The following is a 22500-nucleotide window of genomic DNA, read 5'->3' on the forward strand; positions in this document are numbered from 1 at the left end:
GTGGTTTTGGAGTTTGGTGTAAGGTCAATGAGTAATGCACATGACACAAAGTCTGTGAAGACAAATAGACATCACCTTCAGCAGCATGAAAAGATCAGCGCAGTATAAACTATCTTCAAACTGTCTTATATATGTTGATATCCAACTTGGCTAGTTGTGGTACAGGCAGGCTTAAACTAGTAGTGTGAGGCTGTAATGATAGATGGAGGATGTCTTGATGGTGGATCAGTATCCATTAATTTGCCTCTTTCTCTGCCTTCCAGTTTTCTCTATTTCCCTGCTTCTCTCTCATTTCTTACCACCCTGTTTTGCAGTTTATCTCCGTCAAGAAGCCAGGCAATTTCTCGTATTTATATTCTGCGGTGGTTTCAGAACTCAGTCTCTGCTTTTGAGTCTTTATTCTAAATAGGACACTATTTGTCGAGTGTTTACAGCCGAGGTACACATTTCATTGGGTGGGGAAGCTGCAGGCATACAGTCACGTTTGTGTGTTTGGACCCAATTCTTCTCCATGTGTAAGTGTGGCAAGCGTTTGTGTACACACGCAGGAGGTCGAAATGGGTGCTACCTTAAAGGAAGCTGCTTGTCAGGCTCTCTGCTGTTAATTGTGTGCGCATCCTTATGTGTGGTTGTGCGCGTGTCTTTGCTCAGGAGTGCGCCGATGAAAACAGGGTCACGGTGCTCCACCTCAAGGGCACGGTTATTAATGAGATGAATAAAAGACTATGACAACAGCTTGATAATGCAGAGGAGATATAAAGTAAAACACACACACACACCCAGAAACATCATGTCGGAGCTGGATAACTTTCTTTTGCCAAGAAAAAAAAAAAATCAAAGACAAAAAATGCAAATACAACAGCCATAATGTATATTTTATGTTTTTATCCTCCAGAGACACTGAAAGTAAAGCCAGAGATGGGTTGTAGAAGAAAAGGAATGAATAAAACAGCATGTTTGGTAATGTCTCAACCACAAAACAAACAAGTGAGCAAGTAAGCACATCACCCTAATTGGTCAAAAAGCTGGTGTCACTAATGAGCTCTTAATTAAAAGAGGATTCACTTAAAGCATGCGTGGACACACACACACACACACACACACACACACACACACACACACACACACACACACACACACACACACACACACACACGCACACGCACACGCACGCACACGCACACGCACACGCACACGCACACGCACACGCACACGCACACGCACACGCACACTCTGTGGTGTTTACATTCATTTAGGACAAGGAGAAAGCTTTGATGTGAGATCTCACATGCGAGCACGCAATTACACAAACAATGTACACGCATTCATGTACGCGCACACACCCACAGATACAAACACACTAAAGCAGAAACCTATACACACTAACACATACATGCAGCCTGTCTGCTCACTGAGCTGGGGAGATTGGATAAATGCCAGCAGATTTTGACCTGAGGTGATAACAACATCTCCTGGTAGTGTGCTCTCACTCACTCCCTCTCTCACACTTAAACACACACACACACACACACACACACACACACACACACACACACACACACACACACACACACACACACACACACACACACACACACACACACACACACACACACACACACACACACACACACACACGGAGTGAAAATTGTAATAAGCAGTTCACAGAACGATAACGAACAGATGGCAGGGGGATTAGCCAAATGAAAATACAGCAGATAAAATTTGCCGGCATTAATATATTTTACAGGACAGTGGACTCCTTAACACTCAAACACACACACAAACATTGTGCACACATAAAGGCAAAAATACACATACATTTCTGAGAGTGGAACACAGTAGAATGAGACAGATACTCAGTTCTCTGCTCCCGCTGGTCCTGCACCATCTGCATGTTCATGAACCATGTCAAAACATAATTGATTGAATGTGTCAGAGTGTGTGCAAGTGTGAGTGTGCTGCAAGAGCGTGTGTGTGTCTGAGTGTGTGTTTGTGGTGGAGGAGGGAGGGAGGAGCCTTTACAGAGAGCTGGTTAACAGCAGTTAGATGGCAGTTACCATGAGACAGAGCATGTATGCTTCATAATGCAGATGTAAGTTTGTACACCAGTGTGGTCCAGCTGGGACACACACACACACACACACACACACACACACACACACACACACACACACACACACACACACACACACACACACACACACACACACACACAGATCAATGATGTCGCTCCAGTGAGGAGCCTGTTGATTACCCACGGGCACGACTCGGTCTGCCACCTGGCCGCACCATGGAAGCAGGTTCCAGTGAACTTGCACATGTGACTGCAGGCTGCATTTGTACACACATACAAACATGTACAGTCACAGCACCTATCCTGACTTACAGCCCTGTCGTCTCCCTTGCATTTGATATAATAAAACAGGTATATCAAATGTGATTTGGTTTTTAAAGGGCAGTTACACAAAATAAACCAAACCTTACGAATGACAATGGCTAATGAAATATCATGTGAGAGAAAGGCAGGTGTCATATGGAAGTATCATTTAGCTGTTCTCTATTTGTTTTTGTTTTTTTATCTAATCACATGCATATGAAAAAGCTACTTTTGATGTAAATCAGCAAGACTTGACAGGATCAAATGATGGTGCTTCCTCTCTGAACTACATGATTTTGCACTCATATACACAACAGTTTAACAAAAAGAAAAGGCGTATGTGTATGCTCAAAACCTAATTTGTGTATATTTCTGTGAATTTTGATGGGGAACACAACACTTTGTGTTGAAAATAAAAAACAAATTAATTTTTTCATACGGTATTTTGAAATAAATATTTCTTTAGTTTAAGTCTCATCATGAAATTTGTTTGGACACAATGAGACATTTAATGTTAGTTGAGTCTTCATTGACAGCAAATATTCTAATTACGTAATTATCAAGGATTAAAACCACACTTTAAAAAATCTTTTCGAAAAGTAATCAGTGTTTTGTTGTTGTTTACTTTCAGTATTGTGACGTCTGTGTTTGCTGCCTAATACATGTTACAGGAAAAACAAATGTCAGCAGAGCACTAACATGCACTTGGTTACAGGGCATGTGCTTGCTCACATGTGATCTCTCACCACGTTGCTCTGCTTCTGAGCATATTTGCATAATCTGCATGATAATGGTGGTTTTAATTGCCCACGCCCAGGTAAGGGATCATGTGGTTAAGTGGGAGATCATAATTATGTAAATAATTGGCCTGACCACAGCAAGCTGCTGCTCTCTGCCACCCATCTGGAGAGAGAGAGAGAGAAAGAGATGGATGAACAGAGAAGGGAAAAGAGAGAGAGAGAGAGAAAGAGATGGATGAAGAGAGAAGGAGAGAGAGAGAGAGAGAGAAAGAGAGAGAGAGAGAGAGAGAGAGAGAGAGAGGAGGGTGAGAATAAAATGAGGAATGAGTAAGAGGAGAGTAATGAGATTGGTTTGAAAGGACAGTGGAGCAAGAACAAAAGGTGATAGTGGTACCTTGACGGACGATGATGATGATGATGATGATGATGATGATGACGACGGTGACGATGATGATGATGATGATGATGCAAATGGCCATAGATAGGAGCACATAGGATTAAAGAAAGCATTGTGCAATTGTCTTGTTATCACGTATCCCCCTAAAATGTAACTGTATTGAATCAGGCATTTCCCACCGATGAGAACAGCAACATTTTATAGTGACGTTAGTGGAATCACATCTTTGGATATCAAAGGATCCAAATCCTGTGAGTGCAAAGAAAATCAAAAACAGTCACATTGTGCATACCGTCCTTCATTTAAAGGTCTGGATTATTAGAGTCAGGGGAATTCATCAGTACAGATATAATATGTTAGAAAATATTGAATGTAATTTTAACTGTCCATTCGTCACTGTGACATTGCTTGAAATTGAACTTGCTGTTCAGGCAGGTAACTTTAAAAAAAATGGGATCCGTTATACCTACTTGTCGTCTTCATGATAATGTGCTGTCGAGTTTGACCAGTGTTACAAAGCAGACAAATCAAACTTTCCCTTGTTCACTGTTGGAAAAGAGAGCGTGGCAATCAGTTGGTTGCAATCTGCAAACTCACCACAAGATGCCACTAAATCTTATTGTGTGCTCCTGTTAAAATAAACATATTACCAACAAAAACATTTGTTTATAAAACTTTCAGAAGGTTATTGTCAGAGGAATACATATTGATATTATGATTCAAAAACTAGAAGCAATCTTGGGTTAAATTGAACTAATGAGGCCATCATCTCCAAAGAATCAACTGAGTGTACTACATCTAATTGATACCAAGTGATAGGATGACAAGTTGCAACTGATGGACACTGAGATGAAATTATTTTGTCTGAAAGTGCCTCCAAGGGCAAGAGGGACTCTGTTATTCAACCAACTGTGACCCTCAGGAAAATGGAAATCGAAGAAGCTTCAATGATGTGACAGCTGATTGAAAGCTCTTGAAAGGCCACTGATTAAACCTAAAGGTGGGTTTATTTTTGTAAGTATCAATATATCCATTACTTTAATCATTAGGACATTCTGACAATCTGACGACACTTTATCTTTAAGCCTTCGAACATAAATCCTATCCCTTGGTCGAAAAAAAAAAAAAAGCCCATTCAGATCTTCCAATGTCTTTATTACCCTAGATTATAGAAGCATAACAGAGGCACACACATGCAAGTGTGCATACACACATGCCTGCCACTGTATCCGCTGCACAGATGGTAAAGGCAGCAGCCCCTTCACACAGACAAAGGGAAGGTAATTCTCTCTGCAGGACGTGAACAGAGCTGGAGCTGGAAAAGAGCAGCACACATCAACACTCCCCTCCCTGTTTCCTCGTCTCAGCCCCAGGCCAACAAACATCACAGGAGTAAACTGAAAGTGTGTGTGTGTGTGTGTGTGTGTGTGTGTGTGTCCGTGTGTGTGTGCGTGTGTGTGTGAGTGTGTGTGTGTGTGTGTGTGTGTGTGTGTGTGTGTGTGTGTGTGTGTGTGTGTGTGTGTGTGTGTGTGTGTGTGTGTGTGTGTGTGTGTGTGTGTGTGTGTGTTTGAGTGGCTTCGTGTGTGAGCAGTTGTGCATGTGTTCTGTGTGAGTGTGTGCTCGTGTGCACGCTGGTAAAATAGGCTTGAGGAGGAGAGACAGGGAAAATAAGAGAAGATGGGAGAGAGGGAGAAAATGAGAGAGATAAAATGAAAAAGAGAGGGAGAGTGCAGAGAGGGAGGAGGTAATAAACAGGATTAGTGCTTATCTTTACAGCATGTGTGTGTGTGTGTGTGTGTGTGTGTGTGTGTGTGTGTGTGTGTGTGTGTGTGTGTGTGTGTGTGTGTGTGTGTGTGTGTGTGTGTGTGTGTGTGTGTGTGTGTGTGTGTGTGTGTGTGTGTGTGTGTGTGTGTGTGTGTGTGCGTTGTGTTTTGCCAGAGGACAGAGTGACTGACTCCAGCATTACCTTTGCCAGTGTGTCTCCATCCCCAGGTATCTCCTCTCTCTGGACTCCCTCTGCTTTGTGTATACTGGTACACATTGTACTCTCTCTACATGTGTGTATGTAGACTGTGTTTCTGTGTGTGTGTGCATGCATGTGTGTGTGTGTGTGTGTTTCCAGAGGTTGAAGTAAATGAGTGCATACTGTATGTGTGAAGTAGCACTGAATCTATCCTGTGTGTTTGTGTACACACTATTTACTAGGTGAATGTGAACATACAGCTTTACAATACGTGTCCGTATGACCATGCAGTTGCCTGAGGATAAAGAGTGCACTCATCTCTGTGTTTCCGCTGCAGTTTGTCTTCACTGCCTGAGTTGCCAATAAAGCTCACTAGAGAGTTATGTGTATGGACATGTATGCTTGTGTGTTTGTGTATGTGTGTATGAGGGAAAGCGAAGATGCTCAGAAAGTGGATTTAGTTGTCGTTATAATGCTTGTCCAGCCACAAAGCGCTATTGTATGTGACAGTGTTTCTGTTTGTAATCTCCTACCTGACCAGAGCTAACAGGCTGCTACAGCATCTTACTTTTGCTGGATGGGGAAGGAGGAATACATTTAAATAATCAGGGGTTTGGGTTCATGGCTGATATTATGCCTCGCTGCTTTTGTAAATGAGCATCTGTGTGTGTGTGTGTGTGTGTGTGTGTGTGTGTGTGTGTGTGTGTGTGTGTGTGTGTGTGTGTGTGTGTGTGTGTGTGTGTGTCTGTGCAAAGAGTGCATCTGTTTTCAAAGACATCTGTGGATGTCTTGGTGGATTGTTCTTGTAGCAGTATCCCCAGCACTGCTCCCTCCTTCACCACAGATGAATAGATTGAGAGAGAGAGAGAGAGAGAGAAAGAGAGAGAGAGAGAGAGAGAGAGAGAGAGAGAGAGAGAGAGAGAGAGAGACAGAGAGAGAGAGAGAGAGAGGACAAATAGTGTTCACGTGCTTGTGTTTGTGTGTGGCTGCGTCTGCATACAAATGTGTGTATGCTTGCATGTGTGATGGATAGAGGGCTTTATGAGAGAGGAATAGGCTAATGACCGGGTCTCCAGAGGCAGTGAGATTCCTGGAGCTATTACTGCTGGAGTTCATAATGGCCTCTGTGCTTGGCCTCTTTTACACGCTGCTTAATGGGGGATCCTACAGTCACACCGCCAAGTATAACCCACCCAGAGAATACACACTGCTGTGTGTTCTGACCCCGACACTGCACGCAAACACACACAAAAACACACGGAGCGGGCGGCACATTTTAGATCAGGAGGTTTTGACTTCTCTTTCATGCACCTGCAGTTTGCACACAAGCATGTGGTTTATCATCCTATCTGCCTTGTGCACACACGGACACACACATGGGCGCACACACGCACACAACCTGTATAGGTCACAAAGGATGGAGGTGAGACACCTACCTCAGAGAAAACTGAGAGTGTCTGCCTGCAGTGCACAGCCGAACCATAAATCATGTCAGGCTACGCTAGTCTCTGCAGACACACACACACACACACACACACACACACACACACACACACACACACACACACACACACACACACACACACACACACACACACACACACACACACACACACACACACACACACACACACACACACACACACACAGACAGACATATACACATTCACTCCCCCTCTTTTCTCTTGTGTAGGTTTGAGTGCAAGAAAGAGGGATTTGGGGATTATAGGGGAGCCTCACTTTTTTCTTTTCTCTTCCACAGCTTCCTTCAGTATTGGTGAAAGAAGAAAGTAGGGAAGTAGGGGGCTGCTAATCTGTGTGCATATATGTACATGTGCTCATTCAGCCAGTGTGTGTGTGTGCGTGCGTGTGTGTGTGCGTGCGTGCGTGCGTGTGTGTGCGTCTTACTTTGCTGAATAAATGTCAAAAAAAAAAGACTTGAAAGCGAACGTCTATTCATTGAGGAAAACATTATGGCCGTTTGCTTCTATTGTGTGTGGTATTTTAGAAATGCCATAGAAAGACAGAAAGAAGAGGGGAGAAGAAAAGAAAAGTAAGAGTGACGAGAAGGATGGACAAGGTAGAAATTTGCACTCTGAAGCGCAAATTGATGCAAAACAGCTGTTAAATAGCTGCAAAGTGGAGCAGCTGCTTGGGAGACAAGGAGAGAGGGATGGAGAGATGAAGGGATGAAGGGATGAACGATCAAGAAAGACGGAGACAGAAAGGCCCAGGGGAGATGTTGAAATATTAGACTAAATGAAGCAGGCTGAAGAAGCTTATAGCACATGATGACAGATGAACGCTATTAAACATGTTTATGGCTTGATACTTTTTATAGCATGTTCGTAACTTTCACAAATAATCTCAAAGAGTAATAAAAGCTGATGGAATAAATTTTAGCGTTCATATTTCCTCAGTACATCACACCTTTTATGTATTGAGACATATGATGATTCAAATAGTACTAATTGCATGATTTGTCGTACAGCACATTCGTAGAGGCAAATTATTTTATTCATATTTCAACATGTGAAATTATTTTTTTCTTGCAGAGCTCTCCTAATTCTGCAGCTCTCGAAGAGGCATGTCACTTTCATTCAGGTCATTTTGTTGTGTTTCGTGATTTGCCATGCTGATCTTATCCGCCTCGAGTTGAGCTGCAGGAAAGTAAGAGGTTTTTACTCCTCTATGAGTGACAGTTACTGTGGAGGTATAGACAGGAAATCTGATGCAAACCGTGGATGTGGCATATGTCTTAACCATTACAGAGGCTTTCCAGGAAAGCCTGGAAACAGCTGGTATAAGTGGAAATGCTCTGATAAGTCTACTACAAGCTGCACGTGTCACACCAACAAGCAGAGAAACCTGGAGCACAAAGAGGTGCTATGGATCCTGACCTTTGTGATTTGATTGAGACTTTGTTTTCACACAAGCAAAGCTAAAAGAAGACTGAATATTTCAATGTCTTGTAGTTTCCCGGTAACAATGAAACACAGTGATGCTTGAAATTTAGCAACTTAACAATTTATACAGATACAGGTGTTTACCGCTTGTTGATTTACTACAAAGTGACTTTTCAGGTCACTGCAGAGACATTGTGCAGAAATCTGTGAAAAGCAAAAACGCCATTTAAATTTATTTATACAAAAACTACAAAGTGTAAAAAGCTTTTTGAGAGACATAGTTACATTGAGAGGTTTAGTTCTTCAAATGAATGACTGCAAACACTTCTGCTCAATAAAGCATGGATGGTGATTTTTTTGCTGGAAGAGGCAAAAGTAACACATTATATTTACTCACTTTACTGTTATGAAGCAGTGAATTGGGTTGATTCTGCTTTTATTGGTATTACTTTATTTTTTGGATGGCTTTTAATTTACTTTTTATAAATCACAAGTTCTTAGTGAGTATGCCCACAACGTGAATTAATACTTATTTGTCATTTTGCCAGTGAATTTATTATTTCAACAGAGAAAAGTCCTTCTTCACATCTGCAATCGTTCACAAAACAAACTTCCATTGTATAATTTTCATATACAACATTATTTCATCTTATAAATGTGCTTTGAACGGCTCCAAAGGACAACCCAATCGAATGTCGTTAAGAAGTTATAATCTTTTTAGTGGAGTACTTTGTACTTTTACTTTTAATTGAATATGTAAGCAATGTAACAGCCAAGTTTGCATCTCCCGCTTGTTCTATTAATTATTTCATTTTATGTGTTATTATTGCATATTTTCAAGTTCAGTTAAGCCCTGTTGGAAATGCATGCAACGATGAACAAATCTCTTAAAAATCTAAACTCCAAGTTTTAGTCTCAGCACTCTTTTCAAGATGTAAGGGAGTAAAAGTACAGAGATTTGGCTTAAGATCTGCAGAAAAAAGGAGAATAGTCATGCATCTCGGCGACAAATTCTTGATAACTTCATCGCAGATTCATATGTTCAATCGCAGTACTCCCACACACTAATAGAGTACTTTGGGTTCTTGCAGCTGGCCTCTGCTGGAAATATTAAAATGCTGTTTGCTCATTTGTGCATTGAGGTTTGAGGCCGGTTAGGCACTGAGTCATGTTATGGTCATTTCAACCAATTGAATGTCTGATTAGTGGGACTCCATGGTTTTGGTGCACTGTGCACGCTGTAGTTTTACCTTTACTTTCAAATTACAGGATGAAGAAGTGTCCTCAGCACTGCCCCCTACAGTCAGACGAATGTACTATTACCTAATCTGCTCTCTCATTGCAATGCTGACACATTAGCAAGACCTTACTGGCATACAGGACATACATTACCTACTCTTTGAAAAGTGAGGATGTAATAAAAGTGTCTACAGACAAAACACCGGTAGTATAGTGAGAAAGTAAATGTCATGTTCTCAACTCATTTAAGTTCAACTGATTCAATTGTTTGAAAGATCTTAGGCAAGCTTCACCTCAAAGCTGCCTCAATTCAATCTATTACTGCGATTGGAGTGGGAGGGCAATTTTAGTTAATGTATTTCACTTATGCAGCACATTTTTACCGCTTCAGCAGTACCGATGGACAGTGTGAGAACATGTTAGTCACATTCACCCATTCACACACACACTTACCACCACCACATGGTGACAGCTGCCAGGCAAGGCGCTCAACCTCCACTGGGAGCCTGTTGGGGTTCGGTGTCTTGCTCAAGGACACTTACACATGCGGACAAGGGCAGGGTAGTTGATTGAACCCCCAACCTCATGATTTGAAGGAGGGCCCACTCCACCTACCAATCATACCAATCTATCTCTGGAGTGCATTACGCACAAGCACTGTTGCATCTGTTCAGACCAGATTACTATTGAAATTGTACCAATTCAGTTGTTATTAACACGTTCTTATGTGCAACACAATTACCAGTATTCTTATTAATAATGAAGCGAGTGTCCAGCACAGTACTACAATACAGTGTGAGTGTACAGTAGAACAGAAGGACGGGCTCACTTGAACAGACCTGATTGTCTCCACTGGACAGTAAACATGTCCAAGCTGTGAGGTATCAGCAATGTGGGGCCGCATCTTCCTCCCCTCCCTCCCTCCTCCATCTCTCCGGGGAGCATCAGTGGAGCAGGTGCTCGCCCTCCTCCTCCTCCTCCTGCTCTTCCTCCTCCTCCTCCTCCTCCACCTCCCACCACCCATTCCCCTCCCCTCTCACACCCCGCCCCTCTCTCTCTCTCTCTCTCTCTCTCTCTCTCTCTCTCTCTCTCTCTCTCTCTGGACAGTTAATGAGTTGTCCTTCTCCTTCCTACATCTCTTCATCGGTGTGTGTTGTGCTGCTGTAGCCGAGATCAAACAGTTTATCGCTGCGCGCGGACCCGTCATTTATCCCAGAAGATGCGCACAATCCGAGGATTTTCTCTCCTTTGGTGAGGCGGTAAGTTGTGCGCTTTGTGTTTCTTTCTTCTTTTTTTTTCTCCAGTACAAATGTCTTTGTTCGCTTTGTTGTCGCTGTGAGTGAATGATAAGGCCTTTCATTTCTGCCTATCCGAGGCTTTTGAACTTAACACGAGTTAAACTATCACTGATAGATTTCATGGGTTCAGTCTGTTGTGCTGAGTTGAGGATTTATCCAAACGACCTTCTGGCTCCTTTAAAACAAAAACCAGCTCACTGTGTGTCTTATATTTTACAGTGCTCTGTAGCGACTCTGTGCACTTTGTGGTGTTTTATTTTACTGCGCTCTGATAGTTTCGCTTTGATGCGCGAAGACAGTTTTATCTCCGGTTTGTACTCTTCTTTGCCTGTTTATGAGAACTTGAATTGTTGGAAGTGAAGCCAGGGAAGTTATTTTTAGACGAACTACGGCTGGTTATTCGGCACAAAGTGGGAAGTGTGTGATTGAATCAATCAGCAATATGTAATCAAACTGGTTGAGCTTGACGCACGGTGTGAAGACAGCAGGTGTATGGACCGACTGGTGAGATTACGCGTAATAGTCACACACAGAGAGACTTCAGAACGGAGTGAACATAGTTATTATTTAATATATGCGTCATATGATAGTCAATGCTGACAATAACGTGCGCTTATTTTGAAGTAAGAGGGAAGCTTTTCCTGTGTGGTCTCTGTACGTGCGTGCGTCTTGACGCAGCTGGCGGGCAGGTGAGGCTCTGGAGAGGTGTTTGTGGTTTCTCCCGATATGTCTTTCCTGTCAAACTTGTCAGAGATTAAACATCTTGCCTGTTTGCTCCAGGTAAACTTAATGAGCAGGAAGGCAGACCTGAAATGCCGCTCGCTTCCTTATGATGCTTTGCCCTCACTCACAGCAGCACCCATGGGAGACAGAGGAGTCGCTCTTTAATCCGGGACCTTTAACAGCCACTGTATTGTTTGGCTGAGATAGATGCCGCCGGGTGTATTAGCAGCAGTCAAGCGGATCCCGTCGCTTTTGTGTGTGTACACAGCCCGCAGGTGGAGTTCAACACACACACACACACACACACACACACACACACACACACACACACACACACACACACACACACACACACACACACACACACACACACACACACACACACACACACACACACACACCATGCACCATGTGCTGCTCCTGACCTGCCATAGACCAGCTGCTCAGCAGGGGTTACTGAGTAAACCTCCAATCTCTTTAATTACCTCCTCCTCCTCCTCCTCCTCCTCCTCCACCTCATATAGATACTGTAAACTCCATTGCTCACCCCCCACTCCCCGCTTCAGATTCACCTTCACCGCCTGCAGTCTATTAAATCATTGAGACGATATTGTGCACTTGCTTTCTCATCACAGTCAAAACAGAGAATCAGTACAAGTACAGTTTCCTATCTGAGAAGATTTGTGAAAGGTTGTACCTTTTTCCACTTTTGATGTCCTCCAAAATGATACCCCCCACCCAAAAAAGTGTGTCTAAACATGTCTTTTTTTTGTGAATATATTGGAACGCACATACACAACACATACGTATTTTCTGCACAATGCATATAATCAAAATTGTTGTCGAAGTGGCGATGGTTTTGTGAGTATTATTACAAGTGTGAAGACGTTGCTTCATAAAGATTTAAGTCATTGCAAATGAGACACCTGTTCTGAATTGACAGTCACCCAGATTACTGTAAAAATAGTACTGCACAACATCTGAAAATAGAAGTGATGTTTCTATCCGCTCATTTAAGCGGAATCAAAAACTGCAAGGGACTCGAAGAATAAATGTAGAAAGTCCCCCTTTACACGAGATTTCTATTCCTCGAAGTGTCAACAATTCTCTTAAATCAGTCTGTGGAGGGGGAATGTGTGGTTGAATATGCTCCTTCATCAGTGTTTTTTGCTTTCATTTTTACCTTGTACTTGTACTTCCCTCTGTCATAGACATCAGTTTAAGTCGGTGCCCTTTCGCCATTGTCGTTCACTCTTCACTTCTGCATCTTACATCTTTCACTCTGATCTATTGGGCAGGAAATGCGTCAGCTCAGCCATGACAGACCCTGCTGTTGGGATGAATTATAAATATTAGTGTAATTAACTTACATATTTACAAATGCAGAACACACACATAAACAGTGCATGAAGACTAAAGTGCAAAAGAAAGCAGTTTAGTCTTTGGTGATATGAAGTGGCTTGTGCTGGAGGGGTACATGTGTGGTTCAGTCCGAACCTCTGAAGAGGGGAGTGGAGCAGGGTGTGATGTTTTTATTTTATTTTATTATCTTTATTTTATTTTATCTTACAAGGTAAGTTAGTTGAGAACTGGTTCTCATTTTCAATAACGACCTGGTCAAGCGGTGGCATTAGTCAAAATTAGTTTTCATGTTGTAAATAGAGCAAAGATGCCAAAAACAAAAAAGTGAGTGAAGCTGAGAGTGAAAAATACAGATATTTGCGCTACAATGTAGCGAAGTATTCCAAAAAAGCCCTCAATATCCAGACAAATGTACTTTTTTTTTTTTTTTTCTTCACGTTAATCCAACTTGTCTTTCACTAAAACTTCATTTGTTTTCATGCTACCAGCACTTGACCAGTACTGGAGTCCATGATTTGACCTGAAGGCTGTTGCATGTTGTTGATTTAAAGGGAGGCGATGCAGCAATCTGATACTAAGAACAGGTGATGAAGCTACTAAATCAAATACCCAGAGGCGTACATCGACAACATCAGGATAAGATCTATAAAAGTCATTAGAATTAATTTTCACACAGACGTGGCTCTGGGTATCGGTCCTGCTCTGATTTTCTCAGCACGCTGAGTGTCACCCTGTCAACACGAACACGACTGTTCCTTACAGGCGAGAGTTGTTTTGCAGGTCCTCTTTCACAACGCACACCTCAATTACACTCCGCACATTATACTTACCCAACACCTGCTTGACAGGAAAGTTTGTGTGTGTGTGTGTGTGTGTGTGTGTGTGTGTGTGTGTGTGTGTGTGTGTGTGTGTGTGTGTGTGTGTGTGTGTGTGTGTGTGTGTGTGTGTGTGTGTGTGTGTGTGTGTGTGTGTGTTCTCCACCTCACATGCACACATGCACGCACTTACACTTTGTGTTTGTTCAGATGGTTGAGGTCTAGCCACCGCGGTGTCGGCACCTGGTGAGCAGAGCCGGCCTCGAGCCAGAAGAGGAGTATCTGTGGCTGTCGACTGTCTAACACAGCAGCACCCCCCCCCCCCCCCCCGACCCCCCCAAACATTGTGAACTCCTCTATCACACACACACACCAAACAGAAACCTGCAGGCAGGAGAGAGAGGCGCAGCGAGGCGCCAAAACAAACGGAGACGGAGTAAGATTGGTTTTGCCTCAGATTGTTTTATCTCTTTGCATCATCTCCGTATCAGAGAGGTGAGACTGAGCCACACGCTACAGACGAGATCGATGACACAGAGGAAAATAGCAGAATTGTAGCCGACATGATTGGACGGCCTGTCGAGTGAGTGGTGGGAGACCGAAGAGGAGAGAGAGAGAGAGAGAGAGAGAGAAAGAGGGAGAGAGAGAAGAGGAAATGACAAGGCAGAGAAATGATAACACAGACAGATAAAGCAAAGTATGAGGCGTCCCAGAACAGCTGCTATTTATATCTTCTTTCTGTATCTGAAAGACAGTGACAAGATGCTTGGAGATGAGTGCACTGATTGGAGAAATGGAGAAGGGGTCAGAGACAGAGGAACGGCGCCCTGATGCCTGGAGGATGTGGAAGCTAAGGCCCCAAGTTCAATGGAGGGGTGACGCGAAGAAAAAGAGCTTTTCCAACGTGGCCCGACTGTCTCTGTGGACTGCCCACGTCCCAGCTCTAAGCTGTTGATAATTTATAGACCTTGCACTAACATCTTGACTCTGTTATGATTGCATAGTAAACATGACTCTACTCAGGCAGCCTCACTGTAAAACATAAGTCACAGTAATCACTCCTTCCTCTTTCGTACTCTTTTCATCATTACTTCATGCTGAGTGTCACTAACTCTTCGTTCTACTGTGTTTTAGATGGGCTTTCTGTTTATTTTTTCTTTTGCTTGAGGTGCTGGTTATTGCAGTATGTGGTTTTTCTGCTCCACTTATTCCAGCACCATAAATGCATGCTGGCTGTTCGGTCCCTGGGGGTCACATGCATACATTTTGTGACGGGCAAGGCCCGTATACTGAGTCAGCTAATTGTGTCTGCGCTTTGCTTTACATGTATTTTCACAGACAGCATGCATATGTGTGTGAATTTTTGGGGGGCTGATGTCACCGCCTTGTCATTTTTCTGAGGCTTCTGTTAATTTGTGCAATGCTCCTGTGTTCCTGAGTGTGTGAGATGGTGGGGTGGGAGAGTGAGTTCGTTGTTTATGGATTGTAAGGACGTGTTAAGTGTTTCTGTGCGAGCTGCAGAGTGACTGGAGCTAGTAAAGCCATTTAGCAGCCCCTGGAGTAACCCTGGAGATTGCTGTGTTGACGCCACTCTGACTGCTATTACAGACAAGTTTAAGAGGCTGTAAAACATTTGGCTACTTTTTCTCTCCCCTTCTCCGTCTGTGTGTGTGTATGTCTGTGCGATTGTCAAAGGAATTTCAAAAAGTCTGCCAGCTATTGTAACAGCAACAGTAGTCCTTGTTGCGATTAGTATCAGCTGTAGGAGCCCAAATAACAGTGTCTTAAAACTTAAATAGAGCAGACTTTGTTTGTTTACTCGTGCGTGCGTATGTTTGCACGCGTGTGTGTGTGTGTGTGTACGTGTGTGTGTGTACGTGTGTGCACATGCATGCAGTCATTATTAGTGTTATGTGAGGTAACCGTTCATAAAAACAAGTGAGGACTATTAAATTAATGTCTGAGTGTTAACATCGCAGGCAAGACACACACACACACACACACACACACACACACACACACACACACACACACACACACACACACACACACACACACACACACACACACACACACACACACACACACACACACGGACGGGCAGGCACGCACGCACGTATGCACAAACACACTCAGACATACCAGTGTGATGAGTGTTAACGAGTAGGTAGTGTGTTACAACCTCTTCTTCCATCCTAATCACCCATCCCCTCTCTCTCGCTCTCTCCTCTCTCTCTCTCTCTCTCTCTCTCTCTCTCTCTCTCTCTCTCTCTCTCTCTCTCTCTCTCTCTCTCGCTCTCCCTCTCTCGCTCTCATGCGCACACACACACACACACACACACACACACACACACACACACACACACACACACACACACACACACACACACACACACACACACACACACACACACACACACGCACACACACACACACACACTAAGCTTTTTAATGAGCTGACAAGGCAGAGCAGGTCCTCCCCTGCTGTCCACACAGCCCCCCCGAGTTGTGTGTTTTCTGTTTTTGTGTATGACGGAATGAAAGTGGGGGAAAAAAAGAAAAAGGTGAGAAAGTTAGAGATACACAATAAAGGTACAGGCCTCAACATGTCCTCTATCACTTACATCCCGCTGAGAGGAGGGTGATTGCAGGTGTGTTTGCATGCATGCAGATTAATGGAGTAACTCTCAGATATAATTTCCAGTGTGACAAAGATGAGGGACGTTTTACAAGTTTGTGATGCAAGTGGCTTTAGATGCATTGGTACTGTATTGCCGGGTCAGCAAATCAGTCGGCACTGAGTACTGTGTGTTGGTTCACAGAAACTTTAGTCATTCCCTCTATTGAATCTTTTCCCATCAGCTGGTCAAACTACACTCACTGATCAAGGCAGGATCAATCAATTTGAAGTCAGGACTACATGTTAGGCCAGGGTTAGAATTCTGTATAGACAGCATTGCGCAAAAAATCTGCAAGAAATAGAAATATCCCTGACACTAACCCGAAAAAAAAAAGGGAAATCATGATTCTTTGTTGCATTGAACTGACACCAAGATTCATTGGCAATTCGAATTAGTTTGTATCTACAGGCACTATTATGATCTAATGGAAAAGCTCAGCAGTTAATTTTGTTGTGAAAAGGACTATAAATATCAGTTTTTGGTTTATGTTCATTTTTGAAGTGATATGTGCAGTGGTGTTGAACTGGAATCATTAAATAACAGGGCAGTTCTAATGTCTTGGCTGCTTCATTAGAAACACCATTCAATGTAACAAACTTGAGTCCTACACAACCACAAGCCTCTACGTCGTAGAGTCTACGACATGGTTAAGGAACATGCAGCATATTGATTCTTTAAATACAGCAACACGAATCATGTAAGAAATATGGTGACGTCAAATCAAACAGGAGAACGGTGTGAACTTTTCAGTCACTGTTTGTTCAGAGTTTCCTAAATGCTATCATTGAATTACATGAATCCAACCATGAAATGGTTTCAGAGAGAAGACGTGATGCACACTTTCAAAATGACTTCGTAAGTCCCTTTTCATTAACGTATATAATCATATCCTTTCACCACTGAAAACCCTCCCACAAAGTAATAGAACATCATACTCATACAGCAGTTGAAACAGACAACATTTCTTACTCATGCAGATAAACACAGTAGTGTTAAACAATGGCCAGACATTGAAATTGAACGTCTTAGAAAAGGTTTTGATAATTTTACAAACACAGAATCCTAATAAGTCATTGGGTATATAATGTTATGAGCATTGATCTCATGGTGACCCTCTGTAAAGACCCAATACACTGCACCAGTGTGTTCCATTTTCACATAATTGCTTCTCACCAGTTGACAGTAAATTTGACCCCATCACACACCAGTGACGACAACGCTCTCATTCAAAGTGCTCACACCCACCAGGAAGAACCTTGAGTCCAAAGTTTTGCTCAAGAAGACTTGGAAACAAGAACGAAGGGATTGAACCACTGACTCACTTCTCAATGAGAGAACAACGTGCCTCATCACCTGAGATCTTAAGTAACAACACTTTACTGAAGCATTTCTGTATAATTCCACTACTTTCAATTCACAGAAATACTCTTTCTCCTCCAATAGATTTGCTTTTTTAAAGCTTCAGCTACTTCTCGGAGGGATAATGAAACAGAACTTGTAAAGCACAGGATATTGTTTGAGATTCATTCAGTAGTCTTCAACAGCGCTACAAGTTCACACACTATACCTCTGACTTAATGCACATTACGTCAATAGACTCAATCGGTGAGTTCAGTTAAATACTATCGGGTTAATATTCACACTGTATTTTGAATGGAATATTTCTGAAACTAAGTAGGAGTTTTATGCATGGACATTTCCCATAATACACTAGTTCAGAGATGATTACACGTGATTTTACTGTCTGCAGGGTAACAAGTAAGGAGTTTGCATGTTCCTCCTGCATATGGGTGAGTTTTCTCCAGATTATCCCATTTGCTGTGGCTGTCCAAAACCTGCATTTGAAACTCATCAGTGCCTCTAGTATTCCAGCTGGTGTGAATGTGAGCGTGTGTGGCCTGTCCAGAGTGTACCCTCATATTCAGCTTGTCTTCAGCACGCTGCCACCCTGATTTGGCTGAAGCGTATAGATACATGGATGAATATAAATGATCTGTGTGGTTGACAAACAACCACCTTTGCCTGGCGCTTCCTATCTGTCATTCAGTCTGAACAAACATTTGGCCGTACTTTGTGCTTAATGCCGACATGGTAAATGTTTTGGTCGTGTCGCCAACATGTTAACAGATCTGTAGTCATGTCAGTATATTTGTTTGGCACATGATTGCTATTTTTGAAGCCGGAGCAGTCAACTTGGAAAACAAGACACTTCGGTCAGCAGGTTGGTTCGAAAGGTCGTAATTCATGAAACTTAAGTCTATGTTCATGCATTTTAGCTTACATAGTCAGAGTCTTATCAATTAACGTTTTACTCTTAAAGACCTTAAAGACACAGAAATGATGCATTGAAAAACCCAGCCAGGATCTACACATTACTGTAATGTATCTATTCATACTGTTATGTTCAGAGTAAATGCATCAACATTTAAAAAAAAAAGAAAAGAAAAAAAAAAAGCGCAAATAAATCTCCACTTTTAAACCAATATTGATCATCAGATAAACCAATTTTCGTATTTCTATTTGAAAATATGACTAGCTTGTTTTCAGTATACGTGGCTTTAATCCTTTCAGCGTGCTAAGAAAAGCCTTGATCTACAGACACAGTTAAGTTCAGGTCTAAGATGTCCCCAGGTGACCACCGTGTAGAGGATAAACCCTTTTGTTTAGGGTTATCAGTGTGACCTGCAATCATCCTCAGGCTGAATTCCCTTTCTTTTTGCCTCATTATTGATCTTGGCAGTAAGGTCATCTCTCTTTCTTCTTCCACGCAGCTGTTTTCTGATGCAACGGGCACTACTGCCTCACGTTGCTGCTGGTGTGGCTTTTAGTTCTGTTTATTCATTCACTCGTCACAAAAAGAAAAGAAAAAAGGACTCATAGAGGAAGTCAGATGTCTTAATTTGTATTGCGGGCTGTTGTCTGTTTCATCCTCCAAATCCCTGCTGTCGGGGGCAGCAGCCGTCAGGGGTGAAGGGTGAAAGGTCACTGTAATGGCCCCCCTCTACTCACCACCCTGCACCCCATAACCCCCTGTGTCCCAAGGCAGACAGAGCTGACTAACAGAGGGACAGAGTGATGGATGGAGGGTTAACACTACCCTCTACCACACACACACACACACACACACACACACACACACACACACACACACACACACACACACACACACACACACACACACACACACACACACACACACACACACACACACACACACACACACACACACACAGCCCAAATCACACATCCACCCTCCCCGTCTTCACCCTCCTCCTGCTCCTGCTCCTGCTCCTCCTCCCCCTCGTACTCATCCCCCTTCACCCCCGCCCTCCAGCCGCCACCACCGCCACCCTCCTGGGAGTGCGAGCCAAAAGGAGGAAGGATGAAGAATGAAGGGAGAGAAGGAAACGACACAGAGCACAATTTGAGAGAGAGATGGGGGACAGCTAAGGAGAGAAAATGGAAAGATAAAAAGAGTGTCAGAGACGAGAGGAGTAGGAGGTAGGATGGAGAGGGTGATAGATGAAGAAGGAGGCGGTGGAGGAGGAGGAGGAGGAGGGAGGCGGTAGATGGAGAGGAGGAGGGGGTGGGTGAAGGGGGGGGGTGGGGGTGGGGGAGTGGATAGAAAAGAGGTCACGTGACCACGTAGCAGCTGCAAGGCTGAGAGCTAGAGAGTGAAAGAGTCTCACATAGGAGCAGAAAGACGACGAGCAAGAGGAGAACAGTGAGCGGGAGGGTGAGTGTTTGTATGTTAGAATTGTGTGCATATGCACACATCTGTGTGTGTGTGTGTGTGTGTGTGTGTGTGTGTGTGTGTGTGGTGCTAGTAAATGGCATGGATAAAAATCAGGAATAGCCTGTTAAGAAAAGATTGTAGAAAGAAAGAAAGAAAGCAAGAAACAGAGAAGAGATTATGTGTGTTAGCTTTTGATGAATAAGCTCCAGTATGCTGAGATAAACGAGAGAGAGAGAGGAGAGAAGAGAGAGAGAGGAGAGAAGAGAGAGAGAGCGAGAGAGCAAGACAGAGCGAGAGAGAGAGAGAGAGAGCAGGCAGAGGGGAGGGAGAGGGGAGGGAGAGAAGGAGTCGATAGAAACTGTCTTATCATCTCTCCCTTGACTGCTGGGCTCAGCAGACACACACACACACACACACACACACACACACACACACACACACACACACACACACACACACACACACACACACACACACACACACACACACACACACACACACACACACACACACAATCAGGATCTGCGCTTTTACCCTCTTCACTCCTCTTTTCCTTTCTGTCTGTCTGATTTGCACTTACAAACAATTACAATTTGTTTCAAGACACGTAGATGTGTGTGTATACTTAGAAAGGAAAGAAAACAGTGAAACACAGTAGAAATGATGTGGAAGGAGGGTGAGCCTAAAACAGAAAAAGATGACAGAAAAGGTCTGAAAGCCGTGTGCAGTTTAATTGTATAGATTTTTCATTATCTTCACTTGCATCAGCTGGCAGGGCCATAAAACTTGGAAAGGCTTCTTTGTAACCTCTTAATATTGAGTACTAATCGCTGCTTTTATACTTCATGCATCCAGAGAAAACAAACCCAGAGAACCACTGTTTATCTTTGCTTTACTTTTACTGAGTTTAATGTTGAGGCACTTTCATCATCACATATCTTCTTACTCGGTTTTTCACCCTTACAACTTCCCCAGTAAGTTTTTACTCACTCGTTCAGCAGATACAGGCTCTGACTTATTTGTAAACGTCGGGGTTTGATACTTTGAGCGAACAGACTGAGATCTGACTGTCCTTTATTCTTTCGCTTTGTCAAGATTGTCAGCGTGATGAGCAGAATAACCGTTCAATAACGTTGTTCAATGTGCGCGTATGAATTTTTCATGAGTGTGTTTACTGCTTTGGCTCTGTGTTTGTTCTTCTGGTGTTGTGTCTGTGTGTGTGTGTGTGTTTTAAAGGTGTTTGTGTGACTGTGCGTTGTGGTGGTAATGAGGTCATAGCTGGAGCAGACTGGGGGGCTGCTGGCTAATTCCAGCTGTAATTAACATTAGTGGGTCAGTAAGAGGGTAGAGGGTGAAGACAAAGGTTACTCTAACCGTGTTTGCTCTCAGTGTGTCCACCGTCCAACAGATCGATAGCTGTTGGTTGTGTGTGTGTACAGCTGTGTGTGTGTGCGTGTGTGTGTGTGTGTGTGTGTGTGTGTGTGTGTGTGTGTGTGTGTGTGTGTGTGTGTGTGTGTGTGTGTGTGTGTGTGTGTTCCGTGTGGATCTATGAAGGTGTAAAAATGCAGTGATACTTAATAAGGTTTGCGTGTAGACGCTCCCGAGGTCTTAAGATGTGTTGACTGGCTCCCTTGAGGAAATGGACATGTGTGCGCTCATGTGTGTGATTTGCTATTAGGGTCACCGCTCTATTTGACACAGCTCTACTCCCTTCACTCTGTCTTCAGAAGATGTGACCCACACACACACTATCCTGGGTATACACACACACACACACACATGCAAACCAAAAAATTGCCGATTGAGTTTTACTCAATGAGCAACACAACATGACACACAGATCATTTCCAGGTAGGTGGTTATTAAAGTTCTCTGTTGACGCAGTTGTCTAAAGCTGACGACATCTCGATTGCTGTTGTTTTATTTGGATTTATCAGGTAATAAGGCTCCTCACCATCTCTTTTTCCTTTCTACTCTCCTCAGGTATGAACCATGAGTCCAATAAATCACCATCATTAGGAATGATCTCCACGGCAACTCGCACCACCGCTACAGTCAGTCCCCTCAGCCCACTAACCAATGGGAACGCAGTTGCTCAATCTGCAAACTCCGGATTCGCTGCTGCCCTTCGTAAACTGGCCAAACAGGCAGAGGATCCCAGAGGTGAACGCAGATTTAACCATTCTCAAAACTCAGCAGCTCCAGGCCCTGGAGAGCTAATAAAGCCCTAAACATACACGCAAGCACACACACACACAAC

The 22500-nt window shown here is 43.3% G+C and overlaps 1 protein-coding gene across 1 annotated transcript in view; it reads left to right on the forward strand.

Moving 5' to 3' along the window:
- LOC308116438 (genetic suppressor element 1-like) overlaps positions 1–22500 on the forward strand; it is a gene marked incomplete at its 5' end in the record, with an annotated part of 42819 nt that overhangs the window by 4629 nt on the left and 15690 nt on the right. Inside the window, one exon of the mRNA XM_080474627.1 lies at positions 22224–22403. Within this exon, the coding sequence (XP_080330753.1) occupies positions 22224–22403 (180 nt within the window). The remainder of the gene's footprint in view (positions 1–22223; positions 22404–22500) is intronic.

Source organism: Lipophrys pholis (genome assembly GCF_963383615.2).
Source record: "Lipophrys pholis genome assembly, chromosome: 11".
NCBI lineage: Eukaryota > Metazoa > Chordata > Actinopteri > Blenniiformes > Blenniidae > Lipophrys > Lipophrys pholis.